Source organism: Eublepharis macularius, chromosome 6 (assembly GCF_028583425.1).
Source record: "Eublepharis macularius isolate TG4126 chromosome 6, MPM_Emac_v1.0, whole genome shotgun sequence".
NCBI classification, from domain to species: Eukaryota; Metazoa; Chordata; class Lepidosauria; order Squamata; family Eublepharidae; genus Eublepharis; species Eublepharis macularius.
The window spans coordinates 124,881,725-124,903,955 of record NC_072795.1 but is presented as its reverse complement, the minus strand read 5'-3'; the positions used below and the strand labels follow the sequence as shown (position 1 = coordinate 124,903,955).

Here is a 22,231-nt window from a genome sequence, read left to right as displayed (position 1 = left end):
ACCTCAGTTTGTGTGTTCAGTGTTCCTTTTTGCATGTCAGATGAGTGGCTGCACCCTCCTGTCTTCCACCTTTGAGAGAGTGTCACGGAGGAGGTGGGTGTCACACTCTGATGCCTGGCTGCATGGCGGCCCAGACTCTGTCTGGTCCTTTTGTTGACTAGAACCAGATCAGTGTAGTAAGATGGAGCCAAATTTTAAAATCTGGTTTAGGTAGGTCCTTGGCCACTTGCAGGAGCATCTCCTTGCGTAATATGTGCAGGAGATTTCTTCCATTACAAAAAATGTTACTTGTCGTTTTCACATGGCCATGTGCTCGGAAGATCGTGCGAAACTCATGGCATAAAAGCGTCTTCCTAGCACGATTTCCCGGCACGATTCTGTTTAATGGCCCTTTTTCTGACGTCATCGGGTATCAGGCTATAGATGACAGGATATGGCAGACAGATCCCTGTACCATTGCAGCAAGAAGTCCAGGCTCTTGGTTAAATGGTTTTATTCAGAAATCAAATCATTTCCATATATATGTCCATAGGATTACTCAGAAGCAAGGTAGGCATCTAAGAGCAGAACCACAAGTGACAAAAGGCACAGATTGGACACTTGTCTGCTTCCCTCAAGTTTTGATGGGAAATGTAGGCAGCTTGGCGGAATGTTGGACAAGTGACAGTTGAAAAGTCCATTGGACAGCAGTCGGAGAGCAAAGCTGCGAGACCAGGATGCCTACATTTCCCATCAAAACTTGAGGGAAGCTGACAAGTGTCCAATCTGTGCCTTTTGTCACTTGTGGTTCTGCTCTAAGTAGTAAAGCAAGAAATTGACAGGAATGGGAACCTGTAGAAAAATCTTTCTTCTTAACACATACATTTGCTCCTTCCCCCTCCCAATAATAAATATAATTTTGGCGGGCACTCTGTGTGAGAACCTCTCGCATATTTGTACTATCACGTTGAGTCACTGGACATAGCAATGAACAGGAGTAAGCAAGGTCATGAGGACTGAAAATTTCTGCAGTCCATTAGATAAGCATCTGCAAGCAGCCTGGGAAGGAAACAGTTATGGCATTGGCAATAGGACATCAAGTTACAGTATGAAACAGTGGTTCATTATGAAACATTGGCATGGATGGGGCTCAGATATGACATCGGGCCATTAAAGGGGATCATGCTGGGAGATCATTCTAGGAAGACACTTCATGCAATGAGTTTGAGCGATCTTTGGGGCGCGTGAGAATACAGCCACTGTGTGAAATTTCTGCCTGATTTGTAGCACGATGCTCAGATTGAGCATATTGGCTGTACCATGCATAGGTGGCCAACTAACCGGAACATTATATTGAAGAGGTTAAGTCCTGATGTGTTTCAAAAGAGACAGCATGATGTAATGGTTTGAGTGTCAAGTTAGGAACTGGGAAACCCCAGTTTGAATCTTTACTCTGTGCCACTCTGGAAGCCCACTGGGTGGCTTTGGGCCAGTCACACACTCTTAGTCTAAGCTACCTCACAGGGTTGTTGTAGTGATAAAATGGAGGGAAGAATAATGGTGTAAACTTCTTTGGGTCCCCAAAAGTAAAGTAAAAGTAAAAAATATTTCAGAGGTAATCGAAATGACAAAGTGACTCTAATAATATTTCGCTGATAAATCAAATTGTTTGAAGTTGGATCGGAACGAGCCTAAATGCAGTAGTAATTCCATAAATATTTTAATAGCTGTGTCTTAAATGATTTTTTAAAACTTTCTTGGTTATCAGATCATTATGGAAGATCATGTGTTTTAAACTGTTCAGATAAAGTATATTTTTCTCTAAACGTGGGGTAGTGAAACCATACGTAAGGCATGCCTTGAATTAAATTTAACGTAGTTTTTTATCAAAGGTTTAGGATAGAGTGAGGGTTGAGGATAGGAGTTACTAGAGGTTAAGTAATCTGTGTGCAGCACTGGCGATCTGTGAGAATGTGAGTGTCTCTGGGGTACCTACCATGTGTCACCATGACCTCTAAGGGTAATGGGATCGGTATTAATTTCTCTTGCCTAATGATTGCCCGCAGGGTGGAGAATGCGTGCACAAAACTCGTCCAGGCTGCCCAGATGCTCCAGACAGACCCTTATTCTGTACCTGCTCGTGATTATCTCATTGACGGCTCCAGAGGCATCCTTTCTGGGACATCAGACTTGCTGCTTACGTTTGATGAGGCGGAGGTAGGCTTCCTAGTCGCACCTGGGTCCAAACTACATGCTATGCTTAACTAATCCGGTATGAGTTCCTCCCAAATGGGGGGCTGCAATATAGTTCCAACCAGGGCTTTTTTTCTAGGAAAGGAGGTGGTGGAACTCAGTGGATTGCCCTTGAAGAAAATGGTCACATGGCTGGTGGCCCTGCCCCCTGATCTCCAGACAGAGGGGAGTTTAGATTGCCGGCACGGAGGGCAATCTAAACTCCCCTCTGTCTGGAGATCAGGGGGCGGGGCCACCAGCCATGTGACCATTTTTGAGAGGTTCCAGAACTCTGTTCCCCCGCGTTCCCCCTGAAAAAAAGCCCTGGTTCCAACACTGAGCAAATATGTCCCTCTGGCACTAGTCTGACTTGTGAAAATGGCAGGATGGGAGGGTGGGGGAGAAGCGGGATGCCTGCTTCTCCCAAGCCAAATTGGGCCCCTGCGGACCTTTAAAATGCTATTTCCTGCAGCTGCTATGTGGTGTGGGGGAAAGCAAGTCAGGTCCAGGGAACCTGGTATGATGTGTAGCTATTAGAGTGTCAGACTAGGATCTGGGAGGACCCAGTTCAAATCCGTGTTCCACCATGGAAGCTTGCTGTGTAATCTTGGGCAAGTCACACACTCTCTGCCTAACCTACCTCACAGGGTTGTTGTGAGGATAAAATGGAGGAGAGAAGAACGATGTAAGCCGCTTTGGGTTCCCATTGGGGAGGAAGGCAATGTATAAATGATGTGAAATAAAATAAAATCAGAAAACGTGACATGTAGGTTGGCCCAAAGCAACATCAATACAAAAACAATTGGTTCTTTTGAATGTCCACAAAAACAAAATTCGCCCTTGTAGTTGCTTTCTCAACATTGACTACTTCCATAACAGCTAGCCAAACACCCATTTCATACCAAAGGAAATGAATCGCAGAACCAATTTCTACGTTGGTGCTTTACCGTGGTGTATCCCGGAGTGTCGTCTTTGTCGTTCACTGAAAACCACATTTTGAATCTTTCCCTTTTTAATACACGTGTACTCCGAACACTTCCTTTATGCTGTCTAGTATTTTGAAGGAGAGATGTTGAAATATTTGGAATGTTAGTATTAAATGAAGAAACTTTTTTTTAGCAACTTCTCACCAGTTTACGGCAGATTGATTTCCTTGTTTGTGCTCTGCATTGACTTTGCCTCTGTGCCTACTTAATGAATTGATATGTCTTGCTTGGATGAGAATAAATGCTTGATATTCTTGTCCAGAACCCATTACAGGGCTCTTTCCTCTACTTAAGTCAGTTGTGTGGAGGCTCATGTGAGCTGCTTGCTTTAAAACTAAGCTAAGGATAGCTTTGGTTCTCATTTTGTTAGTGATTACTCTGCAGGCAATCTACCGTGCTTTTATTAGTATCTTTCAAGATAATAGCTCTTGATATTATAGAGCTGTTAATTTGCCTGCAGGGAGCAGTTACGACCCTGATCTAACCTTCGGGAGAGCTGATTGCTAGAATATGTTCACTTTGTTTGCATCTCTGTGATTTAATGCTATCTTTTGAAACTTGTGCTGTCATGCCCGCATGTATGGCATAATAAATGCAAGAATAAATGCTGGTTTTCCTTCTGTTGTGTTCAAGGTCCGCAAAATCATCCGGGTCTGCAAAGGAATTCTAGAATACCTAACTGTGGCAGAGGTGGTGGAGACGATGGAGGACCTGGTGACCTACACGAAGAACTTGGGGCCAGGTTAGATGCTAGTAAACTTAAGGCTATTGTTAATGCTGCTTTTAAAAGTTTAGGAATTGTATTTTTCTGCTGAACTACAGGTCTCATTTGCAACTTCTGGCCTCTGCAGTTAAAAAGTTCTTGGGGAGCGGATCTGGGAAAGACTGGAAGAGCTGCTGCTAGGTAGAGACCGAGTGGTTTTTGAAGCAGGACTGCCATCAAAACTTACTAGACTCATCTCTGCTGTTCAAAAGGATGCTGGTAGTGAGTGACTGGGAATGAACTGAGCCCCTGGGAATGAACTGGGCTGTATTTAACTTAATTTAATTTATTAGATTTGTATTCCGCCCTCCCCACACCAGCAGGCTCAGGGCGGATCACAATTTGCACACAAAGTTAAAATTATATCAGATACCATTTAAAACCATAAATTAAAAACATCACACAGTAACACGGTAAAATATACTATACATAGGCCCAGGGCATAACCCTTTAGTCAGCACCAGAGCATTGGGAAGTATTCAAGAGATGGAGATATCACCAGTGGGGAGGGCACAGTCCATACTCAACCAGATGGGGGGCTCCGCCTAGCATCAACCATACGCCTGGTGGAACAGCTCCGTCTTACAGGCCTGGTGGAAAGATAACAAGTCCTGCCGGACCCTGGTCTCATTAGACAGAGCGTTCCACCAGGCTGGGGCCAGGACCGAAAAAGCCCCGGCCCTGGTCGATGCCAGGTGGGCCTCCCTAGGGCCAGGGACCTTCAGCAGATTTTACCATTGGAGCGAAGAGTCCTCTGGGGTTCATATGGGGAGAGGCGGTCCCGCAGATACACCGGTGAAAGAATGTCTGCTCTGCCCTCCTTTTCTCCGTGAAGAGAGTGGCCCAGAATCTCTGCTCCCAACGAAAGAGTTTGAATCTTGTGGCCTGCTTGTGAGAGAACCACAACTTATAGTTTAATAAGAACCACCTCAGTGGACAGTAATTGGAATAGTAGTTTGATTTGGTACAAAGACGTTTTTGTAAGTGTGTATAATCATGGATTTTTATAACATGCTGAGGTAGGGATGGATCAAAACAGGTTTGTATAGCACCCTATACTGTGGGGTAATGTGAAAGAAGCATATATGTGCCTCTTTGGCGCAATAGCTGTATATTACACCCTGCCACAGCAACTAGGCAGAGAGATGCCTTTGCTCTCCTTTGACGTAAGACACCTCTGAACATCCCAAAGAATAATTGTTGCAAACCCTGTTGCATTTGTTCTGGGATTTATTCTGGGCATAAAGCCATCGATTCATAAGTTATCCTTCTCAAGGCTGAAGCTGTGGGTTTGCTGGAACAGTGGGGAAATGCATGTTTGCAGATTTACAGGAGACCGTTAAAAGCAAACTCCGCAAAATAGTCAGAATGGCCAAGTTTCAAGCTGATCACTGGGACTGAAGGTCAAAGTGGCAGCCATTTTTTTCAGTCACATATCTGTCCTGTCCTGTTTGTGCACAAAGCAGGAGCTGGAGGCATGTCAAAAACGACATGTGGATGAACTGTCCCCGTTCTCTTGTTTTACCCAGGGCTCATTTTGAGGGGAAACGCACAGGAATGCAGTTCTCCAAAGAGGTCACATGACAGGTGACCCCATCCTCCTGACTCAGCCGTTTTGGGCCTGGATTGGGGCCAAAATGGCCCAGCTGGGGCCTCTGACAGATGGTGGATCACTCTCCCACTCAGCCGCGGTCCGATCCTGACCATTTTAGGGCCCTTTTCGGCCATTTTCAGCTCCTTTTTGCCATTTTGGGCCCAATTTCGGCCCTGAATGGCCAGGATTGGGTCTAAAACAGCCAGGATAGGTGATGTCAGGGGGTGTCGCATATGCAAATCAGTTATGCTAATGGCACACTGCTAGCACTGTCAAGGGGCATGGCATATGCTAATGAGTTATGCTAATGAGTTCCTCCAGCTCTTTTTCTACGAAATGACCCCTGGTTTTACCTATGTGTGGTTAGTCACTTCAGGGTGTTTTTTTTTCTTTCAGCCTGGCTCACTTATAGTATTTCTCCTCACCCATGCACCCTGTTTGTCAGTAAAATGTGGTCTTCCACTCGCATGAAGAAGGTCCCATCTCCAGTTAAAAGGATCAGGTAGTTGATGATGTGAAAGATCTCTGCTTGAGAGCTTGGAGAGCCGCTGCCAGTCAGGGCAGACAATACCAACATTGATAGACAACAGTGGTCTATCGATGTCAGTATGGGCATGAGGCAGCTTCTTGTGTCGACTTCGTATATGAACGGACCAGGTGTGAATAAATCAATACGGCCGCTGATGTCATGTCCCAGTTGATCATGGGAAAGCAAAGGGTTTCCCCCCACAACAACCAAAATGTAAGAGTGCAGGTGGAAAAGAGAGATTGTGTGAGGCAGACAAATATAGAGAGAGGAGATTTGTGTGGAAGGGGCTGAGACAAAACAGGGAGAGACAACAGTCAGGAGAAGAGCGCAGAAAAGGATGAGACGGACACTTGTTGGCCAGAGAAAATGTAGGGAGTTGTTCACTGCAGTTGCTGCAGATGCTGAATAGATTAAGAACCAGATCAGACGTTATGGTGGCCGCAGACCCTTGGTCACTGACGCCATTTTAGAGAAGAAATATGACGAGGGTCCAATTTTGATCAGATGTGCAACATGACCAAGCAATCTTAGCAATCCTCCTCCCACCTTTTCAAGTATTGTTTTGAGGGAGGAGATAAGATCCGTTGGTCCCAATACACTGTGGGCTCTATTGAGCCTTTGGGGCATTTTTAAACAGCCCAATTCTTCCTTTAAGAAGCATTGGCAGCCACAAATCAGACTGATGGCTGCCATAACATCTAGCTTGGCCTTAACTTGTCAAACGTTACATTAACTGAAGTGCTTTAAAGAGATCTCTTTGAATTGTGAGGCGCAGTGGAGTTTTACCCTTACAGCGACAGGAAGTTTAGCTTCATTGCTGAAGGTCTGAAAAATCAAAGATCTGGCTAAACTCATGACTTTTTCCCTGTATATTTCTTGGTGAAAATCTGTGTGCATTCTCTGTCAGTGAGCAGCAACGTTCTCCTGGTAAAGCTTGCCTCTCTGAGACGATTTTAAAAGCTCATGTAAATGTTTCGCACTTCTGCTGGTTCACTTGCATTCAAGAGGGGTTCGTTACATGGAGAGATGGAACTTCATTCACCAAGCATGTTTGACTTGGAAGCTAACTGACAAAAAGGGAAATAAACCTCAATATTGATGGCTGTTCTGGGTTTTGTGATTAAGTAGTTTATTTTATAGTTTACCCCAGTGCTGTCTGATCATTCTTTTGCTATGCTGTTGGCTCAGAATTTGGTGGGGCACATGATCTCCACCCAGCAGTGCTGGCTCTGTCCCCCAGGTCTTCTCTGACTCCCTCTCTACTCCTCAGTTGAAATCACAAGAAATATGCTTAAGTAATTATTCAGGAACGTGTCTTGGATGTTCCATCCAGGCTAGCTGAACTCATCAGAAGCTCAGTGGGGTTGGCCCTGGCTGGAACCTAGATGAGAGATCCCCAAGAAAGTCTAAGTTTGCTACACATAGGCAGGCAATGGCAAACCACCTCTGTTTGTCTCTTGCCTTGCAAACACTTTGGGGTGTTTGAGGTGCAGCTTGATAGCACCTTATATGCACAATTATTCTGGCATTATTCTTGATAGTGCCAATTATTCTGGCATTATTCTTGATATTGGGAGTAAGCCACATTAATTAGACCCGATTAGGGTTTTGAACTGCTTAGGCTCGCTCTGTAAAACTTGGCTCTTTGGTTGTATGTTGTTGCTGGATATCTCTGAAATCTGTGGTCTTATTTTACATGAAATAAGCATTACCATTCTAATTTTGGGATTAAAATTCAGTTGGTATACACGCATTAACAAAATAGCTAATATCACATGCTATTTCAATATCTCTTCTTTTTAAAAGTCTCTTGCGCTGAGCTGTTGATTCAGACATGAGTTTCATACAGCAGCATTTCAGTCTCAGATTATACGTGCAGTTCGCATTAATTTTTATTTATTTTTCATTTATCAGCTTTGCTGGATTATTTAGAAATTTTCTTTCATCACGGGGGTGGCGATCTTCACGCTGCTGTCTTACTTGACATGACCTCCTCTGGCATGGAACTCAATAATATTTTGTCTCCTGAGCGATGTGCAGACTGGTCAGAAAATAAATATAATTGACGCACTAAACTAGGAATACACCAACGCTAGCAGTTTCAAGGAGGAGCCTTTTTTATGGTATCAAAATGCTTTCCGAGCAGACCTGATCACTTTTCAGTCTTGTCCAGTCTGTTTAAGGCAAGCCGTTGAAAAACTCTATTCTGTACCGTTGAAGACGCATTAGAGGTACCTTTGTTCTATTTAGCAAATTCAGTTCTGGCTAGGGTTGTCAGGTGTCCAGTTTTTACCTGGACAGTCAGGTATTTTGGGAGACTGTCTGGGAGAAATGTTTCCCACATACCAGATACATAGCCCTTCCCTCATCACCCAACACAGCCACCCAACTGTGTGGCTCCAGTGGTGCCCTGGGGAAGTGACCAGCAGCCCAGGAGGCCTCCTGCAGCTGTGGTCTGCCAGCCCTGGTGTCTGGAATTAGATCGTTGCAATGGCGTTACATTGTGTTGAATGGGAGCATGCACACGTAGCACGTGCGATTGTTTTAAAAAAAAAGTCTGCACTCTGCCCTCTCCCTGGGATCTGGTGTTATTCCAGACCCCGTCTGGCAACCCTAGTTCTGGTTGGTACTACGTCCCTAAGGATTCCACATGGAAGCCTTTCCAAATCATGCCACATTTGATCTTTTAACTCAGAAACACCTGGGATTGAATTTTGGGGCTTCATTAAAAAGATTGCCAGCCTCCAGGTGGTGGCTGGAGATCTCCTGGAATTGTAACTGATCTCCATAGAGATCAGCCTTCTGGAGAAAATGGCTGCTTTGGGGGTGGATTCTATGGTATTATACCCTGGGGAGGTCTCTCCTTTCCCCAAGCCCTGCCCTCTCCAGGCTCCACTCCCCCAAATGTCCAGGAATTTCCCAGCCTGGAGCTGGCAACCCCATATTAGGCTTCCCAGAAGTGAAATCACACACACATACCCAGTCTCCCATCTGACGAAGAGAGCAGTGGTTCTTGAAAGCTTATGCTACAATTAAGTTGGTTAGTCTTAAAGGTGCTACTGGACTCTTTACTATTTTGCAACTACAGACTAACATGGCTAACTCCTCTGGATTTAGCATCCTGTAATGCTTTTGGGTGTCCTGACCTGGATAGGCCACGTGAACCTGATCTTGTCAGATCTCAGAAGCTAAGCAGGGTTGGCTTTGGATAGTAATTAGATGGGAGACCTCCAGTGAAGACCGGGGTTGCAGAGGCAGGCAATGGCAAACCACCTCTTTTAGTCTCTTGCCATGAAAACCTCACTAAGGGTCGCCATAAGTCAGCTATGATTTGAGGGCACTCTCCACCACCATCAGTGCTTTCAGGTGTTCGAAGCTTTTCACGTATGTTATCTAATTGTAATCCTTACAACAACCTGGCACGGTAAGGCAGTGGAATAGCAGGTGGGAAACTGCGGCAGAGACTGAGCGGCTTGGCTATGGCTAGCTAGGGAGTTCATGGCAGAGGCCACTGTCCTCCATAGTTCAGCCTCTTAGCTACTTCTGTACCAGCTTTGGGATGTATGAACGTGGCACTTCATAACAGGCACAGCTCCCAGCTAGGGCTGCTTCAAACTTTGCCCGAAGAAAGCTGATTATATAGTGTTTTTCTTTGTATGTTTAATTAAACATCGAGAAGGAGGGGGGGGGAACAGATTTAAAGTATTTTGCCACAAATGGCAAAACTGCCCATTTTCTCTTAAATTGCCTACTTGATTTTGTTTTTCAGTTACCTTAAAAATAATATCATCAAGCATGGTGATATTCATACATACTATGTTTTGGATCATAGATCCAGAGGAGTTAGCCGTGTTAGTCTGTAGTAGCAAAATCGAAAAGAGTCCAGTAGCACCTTTAAGACTAACCAACTTTACTGTAGCATAAGCTTTTGAGAATCACAGTTCTCTTCATGAGATGTGGCATCTGACGAAGAGAACTGTGATTCTTGAAAGCTTATGTTACAGTTGGTTAGTCTTAAAGGTGCTACTGGACTCTTTTTGATTATGTTTTGGATTTCTCATTAGAAAACTATGGTGGTGGCTTGGCAAATGCAGAAGCGAAGTGCTGAAAACTGAGTTTCCTTTCTCTAACCTCCTGACTTTTGTGATGCAATAATGTGTATTCAGTGCTGCTTTACTTCCGAGAGAATGCAGCTTGGTCTTTACCGCCTTTCCTCCTATAGGAATGACCAAGATGGCTAAGATGATTGACGAACGCCAACAAGAGCTGACGCACCAGGAGCACAGAGTCATGTTGGTGAACTCCATGAACACGGTGAAGGAACTGCTGCCCGTCCTCATTTCGGGTAATTCTGCCACAACTTCCGTGGTTAAAAAATCAATGCGTCACATGGTGCATGCTTGAGAAAATCATGTGCAGATAGGCTTGTAAGTCGACTACAGATACTAAATATGTGGTTTTATTTGTGGCTGTCTTGGAGGGGAGGTTGTACCTCCCAAATCTCAGCTTGCATACCTTGCATATCTCCTATTTAAGTTCTGTGAGCTGAACTCACAGAGACATGTGAACTGTAGGGCTATTTATATGTGATTATATTTGTGATGCTTGTCTGTAATGGGGCCTGTTTAATGTCTAGTTCCTGCTGAGATCCATGTCTGGGTTGTACCACTGTAGAGGGAGACGCACGTTCTTGCATTCTTTTCTTTACAAAAATATCCCTATGCATGGAAAACTAGGGTGTCAGGGAGAAGAGTTTTAGCCTAGTCTTTCCCCTGACACCTAACTTTCTGTATGCAGGGAATCTTTTGTGTGTGTGTGTGTGTGTGACAGTGTAGCTCAGAGCAATACACCCCAGCTATAGGCTGAAGGCTATGGCGAGTGCTATACATAAGGGGAATATTCACTTAGCTCACAGTGGGGAAGCTAGGGGTGGGCTCTCCATGCTGCCCCACCTGCCTCATCTTTATTTTTGGCCATATGTACTGTGCTTCCCTGATAACATACTCATTACAATCAGCAAGTAATGAAAACAGTCTTCTGTAAGAGTTGCCTTAAATATGAGAATAGGAGGAGTTAATTTTAAGTTTTGGTGTTCCAGGAAATAGTGAACTCTTTCTAGTTTGTCCAGCCTTTCTTCCGAGGAGCCCAGAGAGACTGACATCCATCTCCCCTCCACCATTTGCCCTCACAAACAATCCTGTGAAGATTGATTATACTGTGAAAGAGTGACTGGCTCAAGGTCATCTTGTTAACTTCATGACATAGTAAAGATTTCGTCCCAGGTGTCCTTCATCCACTCTGTCTGCTATCCAACACTCCCTTTCAGATCCACAGTTTGGCGGACAACCTATTTAGCGAGAACCATTAAAAACAGAAAACCAGTGATGACCAAATTATAACATCGTAAAAGCAGGAGATGGCAGCCTTAAATTGACTATAAAATCTTGGTCGCTTGCCCTTCGAAAGCCTGGAGAGAAGGAGAGGCTTCTGTTCACCTCAGAGGGCCAACGGGATTAGATTTGGTTGGTTTGCCTTGGGAGGTAATTCCATAATGATTCTTTAGAGCCAGTGTGGTGTAATGGTTGCAGTGTGGGACTAGGATCCGGGAGACCTGAGTTCAAATGTCCACACTGGTGGAAAAAATTTGCTGGGTAACCTTGCTGGGCCAGTCGTACACTGGAAGCCCAACATACCTCTCAGGGTTGTTGTGCAAATAAAACGGCAAAAGGAGAACCAGTTACATACTCTGATGCTTGGAGGAAGATGTTAAACTAGGTCCTTGATGTATCCTTTGGATACGATACTTAACCAGACAGAAGACACAGATTCAAGGGCTTAGTTGATACAGAAGTGTGTAATAAAAATGTACTAGAAAGGCCTTGTTTCTAGGGTGGGCCAATTTTAACTTCAAATGGTGTGGACTTTCTTGATCTCTATTTATAGGGGCGGGGGGAGGTGTTCTCTCAAGTATCTTGATCACAGGCTGTGTGATTAAAATAAAATTCTTGAGACATGCCTGGCCAGACTTTCCGAACATCCCATGTGATATTTTTTTAGAGTCACTAATGCAGGAGTCAAACATTATTGGATAGATGTGTACCATGCTCTCTTGCTGGAGAGCGACTCAAGTTGTGGACAAACAAAGAGTTGCTCTCCACTCAAGATCTTCTAATATTGCATGGGATATATTGGATGCACCTCTTGAGCTTACGCAGTGTTGATGCTGTGGCATGTCTTGGGACAGCCCTACCTTGAGCATATATAGCCCATTCCTTCTCTCAAGGTCAAGTAGAATTTTCAGGATTGTGAAGAATCGCTGTGCAGTTTCTAAGCCAATAATGTGCCATGATGACTATGTGGTGTCATGTTCTAGTGCTGCACCATGTTACGGTGGCATGATGTTGCATGGATTGGGCCATATCTTTTGACATAGACCCACCCACTCTTGGCACTAATTTGTACAGGTGGGTGTGGTGTGCTTCCATCACTCTGAGCAAAGCTGTACCAGAGTTGCCCAGGAACTAACACGGGCTAAGAAGTTGCCTCCATTCACAAAATCGCCCCTTGTGGTTGCTGTGATGGCAGTCTCAAATAACTAGGTATTTTGGAGATGTTAGCTTAGTTGGCCATAACCCTGGATGGCCCAGGCTAGCCCAATCTTGTCTGATATCAAAAGCTAAGCAGGGTCAGCCCTGATTAGTACTTGGATGGGAGACTTCCAAGGAAGTCCAAGGTCACTATACTGAGCCAGACAATGGCGAACCACTTCTGTTTGTTGCTTGCCTTAATAACAACAACATTTGATTTATATACTGTGAGGCGGGTGGGGCTGAGAGAGCTCTGAGAGAGCTGTGACTGATTCAAGGTCACCCAGCTGGGGTTCTCCAGATTAGAGTCCTACCACTCTTAACCACTACACCAAACTGGCCCCAATGGGGTTGCTACAAGTTGGCTTTGACTTGATGGCACTTGATACACAGCTTCGATGTATGTGATTAATTCAGAGGGAAAAGACTCCAGATTTCATGCATAATATCTGTCTCCTGCAAATGTTGCTTGTTTTGCCTGATTCCATGCGGTGAACATCTTTTAGACAGCACAGCTTCTGTCTTCTTGATAGGCCTTTCTAATCTACCCCTGTGATCTTCACAGCTATGAAGATTTTTGTAACAACTAAAAATTCCAAAAGCCAAGGAATAGAAGAGGCCTTGAAAAACCGCAACTTTACAGTGGAGAAGATGAGTACTGAAATAAACGAAATCATCCGTGTGCTGCAGCTCACATCCTGGGACGAAGATGCGTGGGCCAGCAAGGTGGGCATGCATTCCAGTTTAGGACTCTGTTTTTCACATTTTCACACGAAGAGTTTTTCAGCAAGACATGCTGCACTCGTATGCATCTGAAGCTGATGTTCTAACTAATGTGTGCACCTTTTAACGTCTGAAAAAGAGCATTCAAGATGGATGTTAGTTGCTTCATTTTAGTGACAAGTAATTCTATGTATGGAAAATATTCCCCAAACATTGCTCTGCAACCACCATGCTTTGAACCAGCTTTATATTTTGCATTACACTGAACACAAAATTAACTCAGACAGCTCTCCAGACTCTGGAAAGCAGAGATTCCTGTGATCTCTTGGTCTCTTTGTTGTGGTTAGGGGTCTAATTCTGTTATAGAAGGTGTCCACAGCTTGCTGCTTCGGATGGTTAGACAGCAGGTAGGGCTAAGTAAGAATCTGAAGCCATGTGCAAGTTTGTCGCTCATTAACAGTCTGGACCGAGGCTTTGTTAGTGGGGTGTCCTAATGCTTTTTGGTAGAACTTACTTCGAAGTAAGTGGTGGCTTGAGACACTGAGGGCCAAGCTACAAGTGGCGAATGACACTTGAACGGCAAGTGGATCGCAAGTGGAGGGCAAGTGAACAGGGAGGAATACACTTGCCGTTCAAGCGTTATTCATCACTTGTAGCTTGGCCCTCAGTTAATAATAATTAGGTGCTATCAAGTCACAACTGACTTTTGACGGTCCCAAAGCAATGAGGACTGACTTGAAATGTGATCAATTCCGATGTGTTGGAGGCAAGTAAATTATATACAAAGGTCAGATTTCTTTTCATACGTATTCCCAATGATCCTTGTATAGAAGTAAAGTTTGGAAAGTAGGTGAATGATTTTGCCATGCTACCTTTCTCTTAGGAACACATCTGTATCTGTGTTGGGGGAGAATACTGCTCTTTTCAAAAACGTTTATGTAGTTCCTTGCAAAAATGTAGAATCCTTCTCTAGCAGTTCTTTTCAGAGCATTTTCATACTTAACTGGGCAGAGTATTCAAAGATTCAGGAATCTCATGTAACAAAAGTTACATGAGTGGTGAAAAAGGGGGATGATGGTAAAGAAATGGAAGGGGGGCGGGGCTACTCCTGCACAGGTCTTCCTCCAGTTAGAGGTCAGATTATCCTGGAAATCTATGGTGGAGAAACTCTAGATAAGGACATGTTGCTAAACTATGCTGAATCCTCTTTGTAGTTTCCACTTCTTCAACTCCTAGAAAACAAGATGGGCTTTTTTTTTCAGAAGCATGCCAAGAGGACGTCTCTTGAAGTGTGTCAGACTTAAACAGCTGTTGGCATAAGTGTGGCATTATGCCCCTCTTCATCCTCGCTCGAGTTGTTGAGGAATAGTTCTCTTACTCTGTCTTCAAGGCAGAGGGGAACATTTTGACCGTATCTCGAGACATGCAGTGGCGCTGAAATAATACGGAAATGCCTGCTGTCTTCTGGTCACACAACACTGTGACAAAGAGACTCAGTAATGTGTATCAGAGGGGCAAGCTCAGTTTTCCTTTTCCCAGGTTCACCCTTTGCTCTTCACTCTGTGGGAATGCTGAAGCTAACATTGCCAAGAGAGGAGTGCCCGCTTTAATGGCATAGCTGTTGCTGGCAGAACCCTTCAGGGTTGGCTGTCTGACAGGTCTGGTGCTCCTATGAATGATGTGGAATATATGAAGCTGCCTTTATAGTTAGATCTGTGGTCTGTCTTTCCAGTCTATTCTGACTTGTAGTAACTTTCTCGGGTGACGGATAAACCTCTTTGTTAGGCTTTCTGCCTGATATCCTTTGAACCTGAAATGCTCCAAAGTTAACCTACTTGCAAAGCACATGCTCTCCCAAAGGGTTGTGGCCCAATTCCCAGTCAGAAAGTTTGGTAGAGACTGAGAAAATTTGACCCAGCTGAGCTGTGTGACGGGCCAGATCACGCTGCCTGTTCCCTGGGCACAGCTCTGAAAACCAGTCTTGACAGATTTGTTGCACATTGTACGTAATCAGTGGCATTACTGTAAGCAGGGGTCATTTCGTAGAAAAAGAGCTGAAGGAACTCATTAGCATAACATATTGGCATAACTCATTAGCATATGCCATGCCCTTGCCATCACCGGAAATGTCTGATTAGCATAACTGATTTGCATATGCCACACTCCCTGACATCACCTATCCTGGCTGCTTTGGACCCAATCCTGGCCATTCAGGGCCAAAATTGGGCCCAAAATGGCAAAAAGGGGCTGAAAATGGCTGAAAAGGGGGCCCAAATGGTCAAGATTGGGCCGCTGCTGAACAGGAGCATGATCCACTGCCCATCAGAGGCCCGATCCGGGCTGTTTTGGCCCCAATACAGGACAAAATGGGCCCAAAATGGCCGAGAGTCGGGTGGGCGGGGCCACCTAACATGTGACCTCTTTGGGGAACTGTTGGAACTGTGTTCCTGCACGTTCCCCCTGGAAATGAGCCCTGACTGTAAGTGAACTAAAAATCACTTCCCGTGATGTGCTTTCTACATGGATCTCTCTTCTAGTGGGGACATTCCCTGTCAAATTTGACACTTGTCAAATGTATGCATCTCTCAACATGGGGTGCTAAGGGAATGCTTATTGGGGCATGCAAACAGTGTATCTTGATGCGCTATGCTCATGCAAGCAGTTCCCGCACTGAACTATCATTTGGTATATAAAGGGGCTCAAGTGCACCCCAATTCATTTAGTGGAGTTTTAGGGCTCTGTTGAATCTAACCCCTTTCTATACATTTACGTCCATCGTGATCATTGTGAAATGCAAAAACATCTCATGATTTCTTTTATGCATCTTTGTTTTCTTTCCCCCTCCGTTTTTCTATTTCTTTTCTCACTTTTAGAAGGTAAGCTCTCCTCCCCAACCCTCCCGTTTTGATCTTTGTACTAAAAAAGAAGAGCATGGCCCTGGGATGTTGTGCTGTGGGCAGACTGTGTGCCGTGCATTTTGCTGTGTGTTACATGTAACGCTGTACTCCTTTCTGAAGGCAGAGGAATTAAAATGCACTTAAAGCATTGCCAGCAACGCGGCTATGAAGTGTGGAGTTGTGATGAGGTGCTGACAGCTGTCCATATTATCCCAAGGCTTGCTAATGTGAATTTAATGATGACAAGTTTTTTCTGGTGTATGTGGAGACTGGGGCCGTTTTCACACTGGTTACTGGCCACGGAACATCGCGCCAAGCTCCCGGAACGACAGCGTCTTTCTGGTGCGATTTCACGCGAGAACTACCGTTCTCGTGCGAAATTGCACCAGAAAGACGCTGTCATTCCAGGAGCTTGGCGCGATGTTCCGTGACCAGTAGAAAATGGTCTCTGGTGCTGGCTTCTATAGTTTATGAGCATCTTAACACGCAGAAAAAGGCATTCATTCGTCTCCTCTTTATGCCACAAGCAAAGATGATTTGATGAATGCTTCAGGATATTTTTAGCAACAACTTTTCTTCATTTCATTTCGCAAAAATAGAAGGAGTGTTGTGGCAAGCATTGGGGGTTTGTGGAGCTGCAATTTAATTTAAAACAAATTTAGGTAGATTTTTATTTAAGAAGGAATTCCTGGAAGTATGAATATTTATTACTGTATTTAAAATGTTTGTTCTGCCTTTCCACCCAAATAGGGTCCCAAGGTGGTGAACATCAGTCATTAAAACGTATGATAATGAGGCCTGAACAACAATAGTAATTTTTTGAAAGAGTAATTTATACTTCAGAGCTTATAAGGTCATGATGCCAAGGGAATCAGCCGTGTGTATGTTGGCCATTGTATATGCACTTAATGGCTTTCTAAAGTGGAGGTTTGGCAGCAGTAGCAGTGAACACTAAACTGCAAATTGCATTTTAAAATTTATGCCATGTGTTAGAAGTGTCTGGCACTTTTATACATGAGTATGTCCCCTTCAAGAAAATGACTCAACTTTGGTGGTATAAATTTCCCTCTTGGCTTCTCAAAACGGAGGCTCTATTTTCCCTCCAGTTACATCAGAACAGATTTGAATGAGAAACAGATGACTCTTAAGAAAATAATAATTATATTTGATTTATATACCACCCTTCAGGACAACTTAATGCCCAGTCAGAGCAGTTTACAAAGTATGGTATTATTATCTTCACAATAATCACCCTGTGAGGTGGGTGGGGCTGAGAGAGCGCCGAGAGAGCTGTGACTGACCCAAGGTCACCCAGCTGGCTTCAAGAGGAGGAGTGGGGAATCAAACCTGGTTCTCCAGATTAGAGTCCTGCCGCATCACTACACCAAACAGCCTTGAAGATTTCTCTGGCCGCTGCCTTCTTTACTTTAACTCCTTGACCAGAATTATAAGATTGGAGCACCTTTTCATATTTAGAGCAATTCAAGGTCTTTGCCCCAGAATAACAACTAAAGATTATTTCCTGTTTAGTTACATTATCTCCCCCCTCACTGTGTTTGCTTTTTGGCAGTGCATGTCAACATGGAAGTATATTTATGGCTGAGCTGCCAAAGTATTTGTTCAATTTTAAACGTACCTTTTAGAAACGGGCACTTGGAAGCTGCTGGTGCAGGGAATAAAGAAGGAGAAACCAGGGTGAGGGGCTGCCCCCATTTTAGGGGGTTTATGGCCTTATCTCTTTAGAAGCAAGATGTTGACTTATCTGTGCAAACCTTATAAATAGGCTTTCTGCTCAGTGCACAGAATACAGCCATCCTTTTCAGCTCTAGATTTTTAACTGCAGTCCAGTGACCAAACCACAGGAGCTCAGTCTGGGTTTGTTCGTTGTTTGCTATGGACTCACCCGTACAATCCCCCAGTGGGGCAGCAGTGGGGCTTGTGTTGATTGCTGGATCTCACTCAGTGCTCCTTCATGCAAGGTTATAATAGTCAACCGGTGTATCTTTCGATACTTAGCTTTCCATATATGGCAGAGTTCACTTCTGTACCTGGAGGAGACAGAGTTAGAGGTGCCTGTCTGTCCTCTTCAGGTAGAAAGGGCACCTGGCCTGGCACAGTTCTGGCTACATAGTATATTTGCACCTTGCACGTCTTTGAACCTGCAATTCATTCCCCCCGCGCACCGCTTTATCCCAGAAATTGACTGTTAGTCCTGGGTCAGATGTTTGCTTTCTCCCCATAAAAAGCAGAAGTGAGTGGAACTGAGAAATTCTCTTCTTGTTTCAGGTCCAAAAATGAACCTCTGGACATTTAAGAGGAAAGTGTTCTGTCTGTTGTCATCATTAGTGTTTTTTTGTCCATTTGTGAGGTTAGTATTGTTTGGGGGCAGGAAGCTCTTTGCTGTACCGGGGGAATCCTTCTTTCTGGGCCAGGTTTCAACTGGAAAAAGAATCCTTTAAAAAGATAAGGTAAATAAGTTAATCTTTGGGTGCAAACTACGCCCTTCATGGACCCATTTCTTTTGCAAAGTAGATGGATCAGATCACTATACCGAAAATCCCAGGAGCTGTTCCTGGCATGAAACTGCAAATAGGAGATTAATATTGTTTCCCTGTATCAAGAGGAATGTTCGGGGAGGATTTGCACATGGTCTTCCTTGTTTAATCTTGAAAGGAGTGTGGCTCTGTTTGGCTGTTTGTTCTCAGGAGATTTTGGTACCTTAGAGCTTGTCATATGGCCATGACAAAGTAAGCAGTTATGTCAGAAATTTGGATTTGGAGTTTTTCTTCCAGCCTTACCTTCTTTGGTAAAGAGAGGCAGATGTGGCTCAGGCTGCCTGAACTAGATCACTGCCTAGGTATTAGGACTTGGTTGGCAGCTAACTCCTCTTTAACTGGGACCATATTTTGAGATGACCGCAGGCAACTGACTCACGGGTGTGCCAAGGCACAGGTCACTGATGAGAGAGAAGCCATGCTTTCCTTTTCTTACGGCTCTCAGCCACCCACCCAACAGGTAAAGTCTCTAAGATGCATCCTGGGAGATAGACTTCTTTTGCTGGGAACATATCAGGGAATAGCAGGCTGTGGCACGGTTGAGTCCCTTAGCAGCCAGTTGCTTGTTCCTAGATGGTAAGTTGAATTTGAAAAAAAGTTTTCCTAGGATTTTTTTTTAAAAGGCAATATTAACATGAATTTGCTTGAATCACATTTCAAAGCTCTTAATCAGCAAAAGCACCTTTTAAATAAATGAACAGACTTGTACTAGCAAGAGCCTGCTCAAGTAGAGGCAGGGGCTTCTGCATGGATGAAAACCCTACAGTTAGGGTTGCCAGCCTCCAGTGGGGCTCTGGTGATCCCCTGGAATTACATCTGATCTCCTAATTACAGAGATAAGAGCCTCTGGAGAAAATAGCTGCTCTGGAGGGTGGACTCTATGGTATTATAGTAAAGAATCCTGTAGCACCTTTAAGATTAACCAAGTTTATTGTAGCATAAGCTTTTGAGAACCACAGGTTTCTTTGTCAGATGCATCTGACGAAGAGAGCTGTGGTTCTCGAAAGCTTATGCTACAATAAACTTGGTTAGTCTACTACAGGACTCTTTACTATATTGCAACTACAGACTAACAAGGCTAACTCCTCAGGATCTATGTCTCTGGTATTATACCACCTCTCCTTCCCAAATCGCCCAAGAGGAAATGAGGCTGCAACGACTCTCCCCTGCTGAAAGGTTGGTGTGTGTGTGTGTTTCCCATACGTACCATGCAGAGACCACGCAAGCAGGCCAGGCAGTCTCGGGGGCTGTGTGGCGGCATCTTGTTTCTCTTATCAACAAGTCTGCTTACTCTCATCATGCAACCAGTTGGCTCCAAAGGGAAGAGTCTGAGCCCTTAATTTCGTTGGTGAGAAGGGGATGTGTGTGGTGCTCATGAGTGCATTTTTTTCCAGCGCTTCCTGTGCAATGGGGTGATGACATCAGCACTTAGGGCCAAGCTACAAGTGACGAATGACACAGGTTGGACACTTGTCAGCTTCCCTCAAGTTTTGATGGGAAATGTAGGCATCCTGGTCTCGCAGCTTCGCTCTCTGACTGCTGTCCAATGGACTTTTCAACTGTCACTTGTCCAACACTCCACCAAGCTGCCTACATTTCCCATCAAAACTTGAGGGAAGCTGACAAGGGTCCAACCTGTGTCTTTCGTCACTTGTAGTTTGGCCCGGAGTGGCTCATAGGGATCAAAAGTTTGCTTTGCCCTGGGGAGAGGTGCAGCCAGTGGCATGGTGCCAGCATCGCCATCCCTTTCTGTGCGCTTTTATACACAATGCAAGGAAAGGCCAGCCCAGCAACATCCATGCGGGTGTGCACACACCCATAGGTTTGAGGAGGGGGGTTCTCCTTCATCCTCTTGAGCCCTGGCTGCTGAAAAGAAAAAGCAATTATTAAAGGAATGCCAGAGGGTCCCGGGCATGTGGAGCTGGTTCATGCCCATTCAGTGGCCTTCTGCTGCTGCCACCCTTCGCTTGGGTGCTGTGGTTCCCCACAGCCGCTCACTGTGACTTAAGAAGTCCTCCAAAGATAGCAGGTTGAGGAACGCCAGGAGGGATTTCATGTCATCGGAAAGCCTTCAGGCTTTTGGGGCTTCTCTGATTAAAACTGCTAACACAGCATTAAATGACGAGGAGGTAGAAAGCGTGGGCTTTGGACTATGTTAAGAACTGGGAGAAATTTAAGAATTATGTGGGGAAAAAGTGGGACATGAAAGGAAAATGTGGTCTTTGGATAATGGTTAGAAGGGGAGAATAGATCTTTACTTGTTTGTAATTAGTGATGGAAATATGATAGTATATGTTAAGAAAAATACAGTAATATTGAAATAAATATTAGAGATATTTGGAATAGGATAGACAGAGATGAGTATATCATGGTTATACTGTACTAAAGGTTAGCTTATGTTATAGTATATAGTATATATTATAACGTAGAAATATTTAAGGTTATATAGTAGGAGATAGTGATTTAGTATAGGTGAAGGGAATGGAAAGCTGTTGGAAGTCAACTGAAAAGGGGGGATGGGTCGGAATAATATAATGTGATGGTTGTTACAAAGTGTGTATGGTGATTTATGTATATATTGACCCATCCAATAAAAATTCTTTATAAAAAAAAAAGAAAGCAAGCGTGGGTGCACACTCGCACATGCATGCACCCCCAAGTCTTTCCAGATCTGTAATCCATGCGGAATCTGGTCAGAGTTTTTATTTTCAGGCATAACAATGAGATTCTCATGTTCAGTTTCTTCTCTGATCCCATTTTCTCATTTTTCCTTTTCATTCAATTTCTGGGTTAACCATTTTAGTTGGAAAGGAACACTGGCAGTCAGCAACCTGTCCAGTCTTCCACTTTTACTGGTAAAAAATAGGTAAAAAAGAGGGCCACCCACCCCCTACTTCCCTTCCTGTGAAGGAAAGACCAACATCCAGCCGTCCCTTTCAGTGTGCTTCTACGCACAAGGCAAGAACAGGCTGGCGGCTGGTGGGTTTAAACAGGGAGTCTTGGGCTGCTGCAAAGCAGATTAGGGTGAGAAGAATTTGCCCCTCATCATGGAAATGAAACTAGAAGATACAGGGAAACATGCCATGACAGCAGGACTCAAAGGTAACATTTATTGGCTTTGTCACTAAAGCAGGTGAGGTTTTCTAATTCTGCCGTTCTGTGCAAGACCGGTTGGCAATGGAGCACTCTCCTGTTTGCTTCTAACTGGAGATGCTAGGGATTGAACCTGAGATCATTTTTGTGAAAACCTGTTTAAAAAGATGCAGCTGGCAGAGATGCCTCCTGGAAGGGTTTGTTAATTTCATCTTCCCCTCCCATGAGGCTCTGTCAATTTCACCTCCCCTTGGGGAGGCAAAGATGAAATTAACAAACCCTTCTAGGAGCAA

General features: G+C 44.4%; 1 protein-coding gene across 1 annotated transcript in view; it reads left to right on the top strand.

The window, feature by feature from the left end:
* The window catches only part of VCL (vinculin), a 107,668-nt gene that overhangs the window by 44,669 nt on the left and 40,768 nt on the right, over positions 1–22,231 (top strand). Inside the window, 4 exon segments of the mRNA XM_054983459.1 lie at positions 2,046–2,196; positions 3,831–3,939; positions 10,306–10,428; positions 13,236–13,396. Coding sequence (XP_054839434.1) covers positions 2,046–2,196; positions 3,831–3,939; positions 10,306–10,428; positions 13,236–13,396 — 544 coding nt within the window.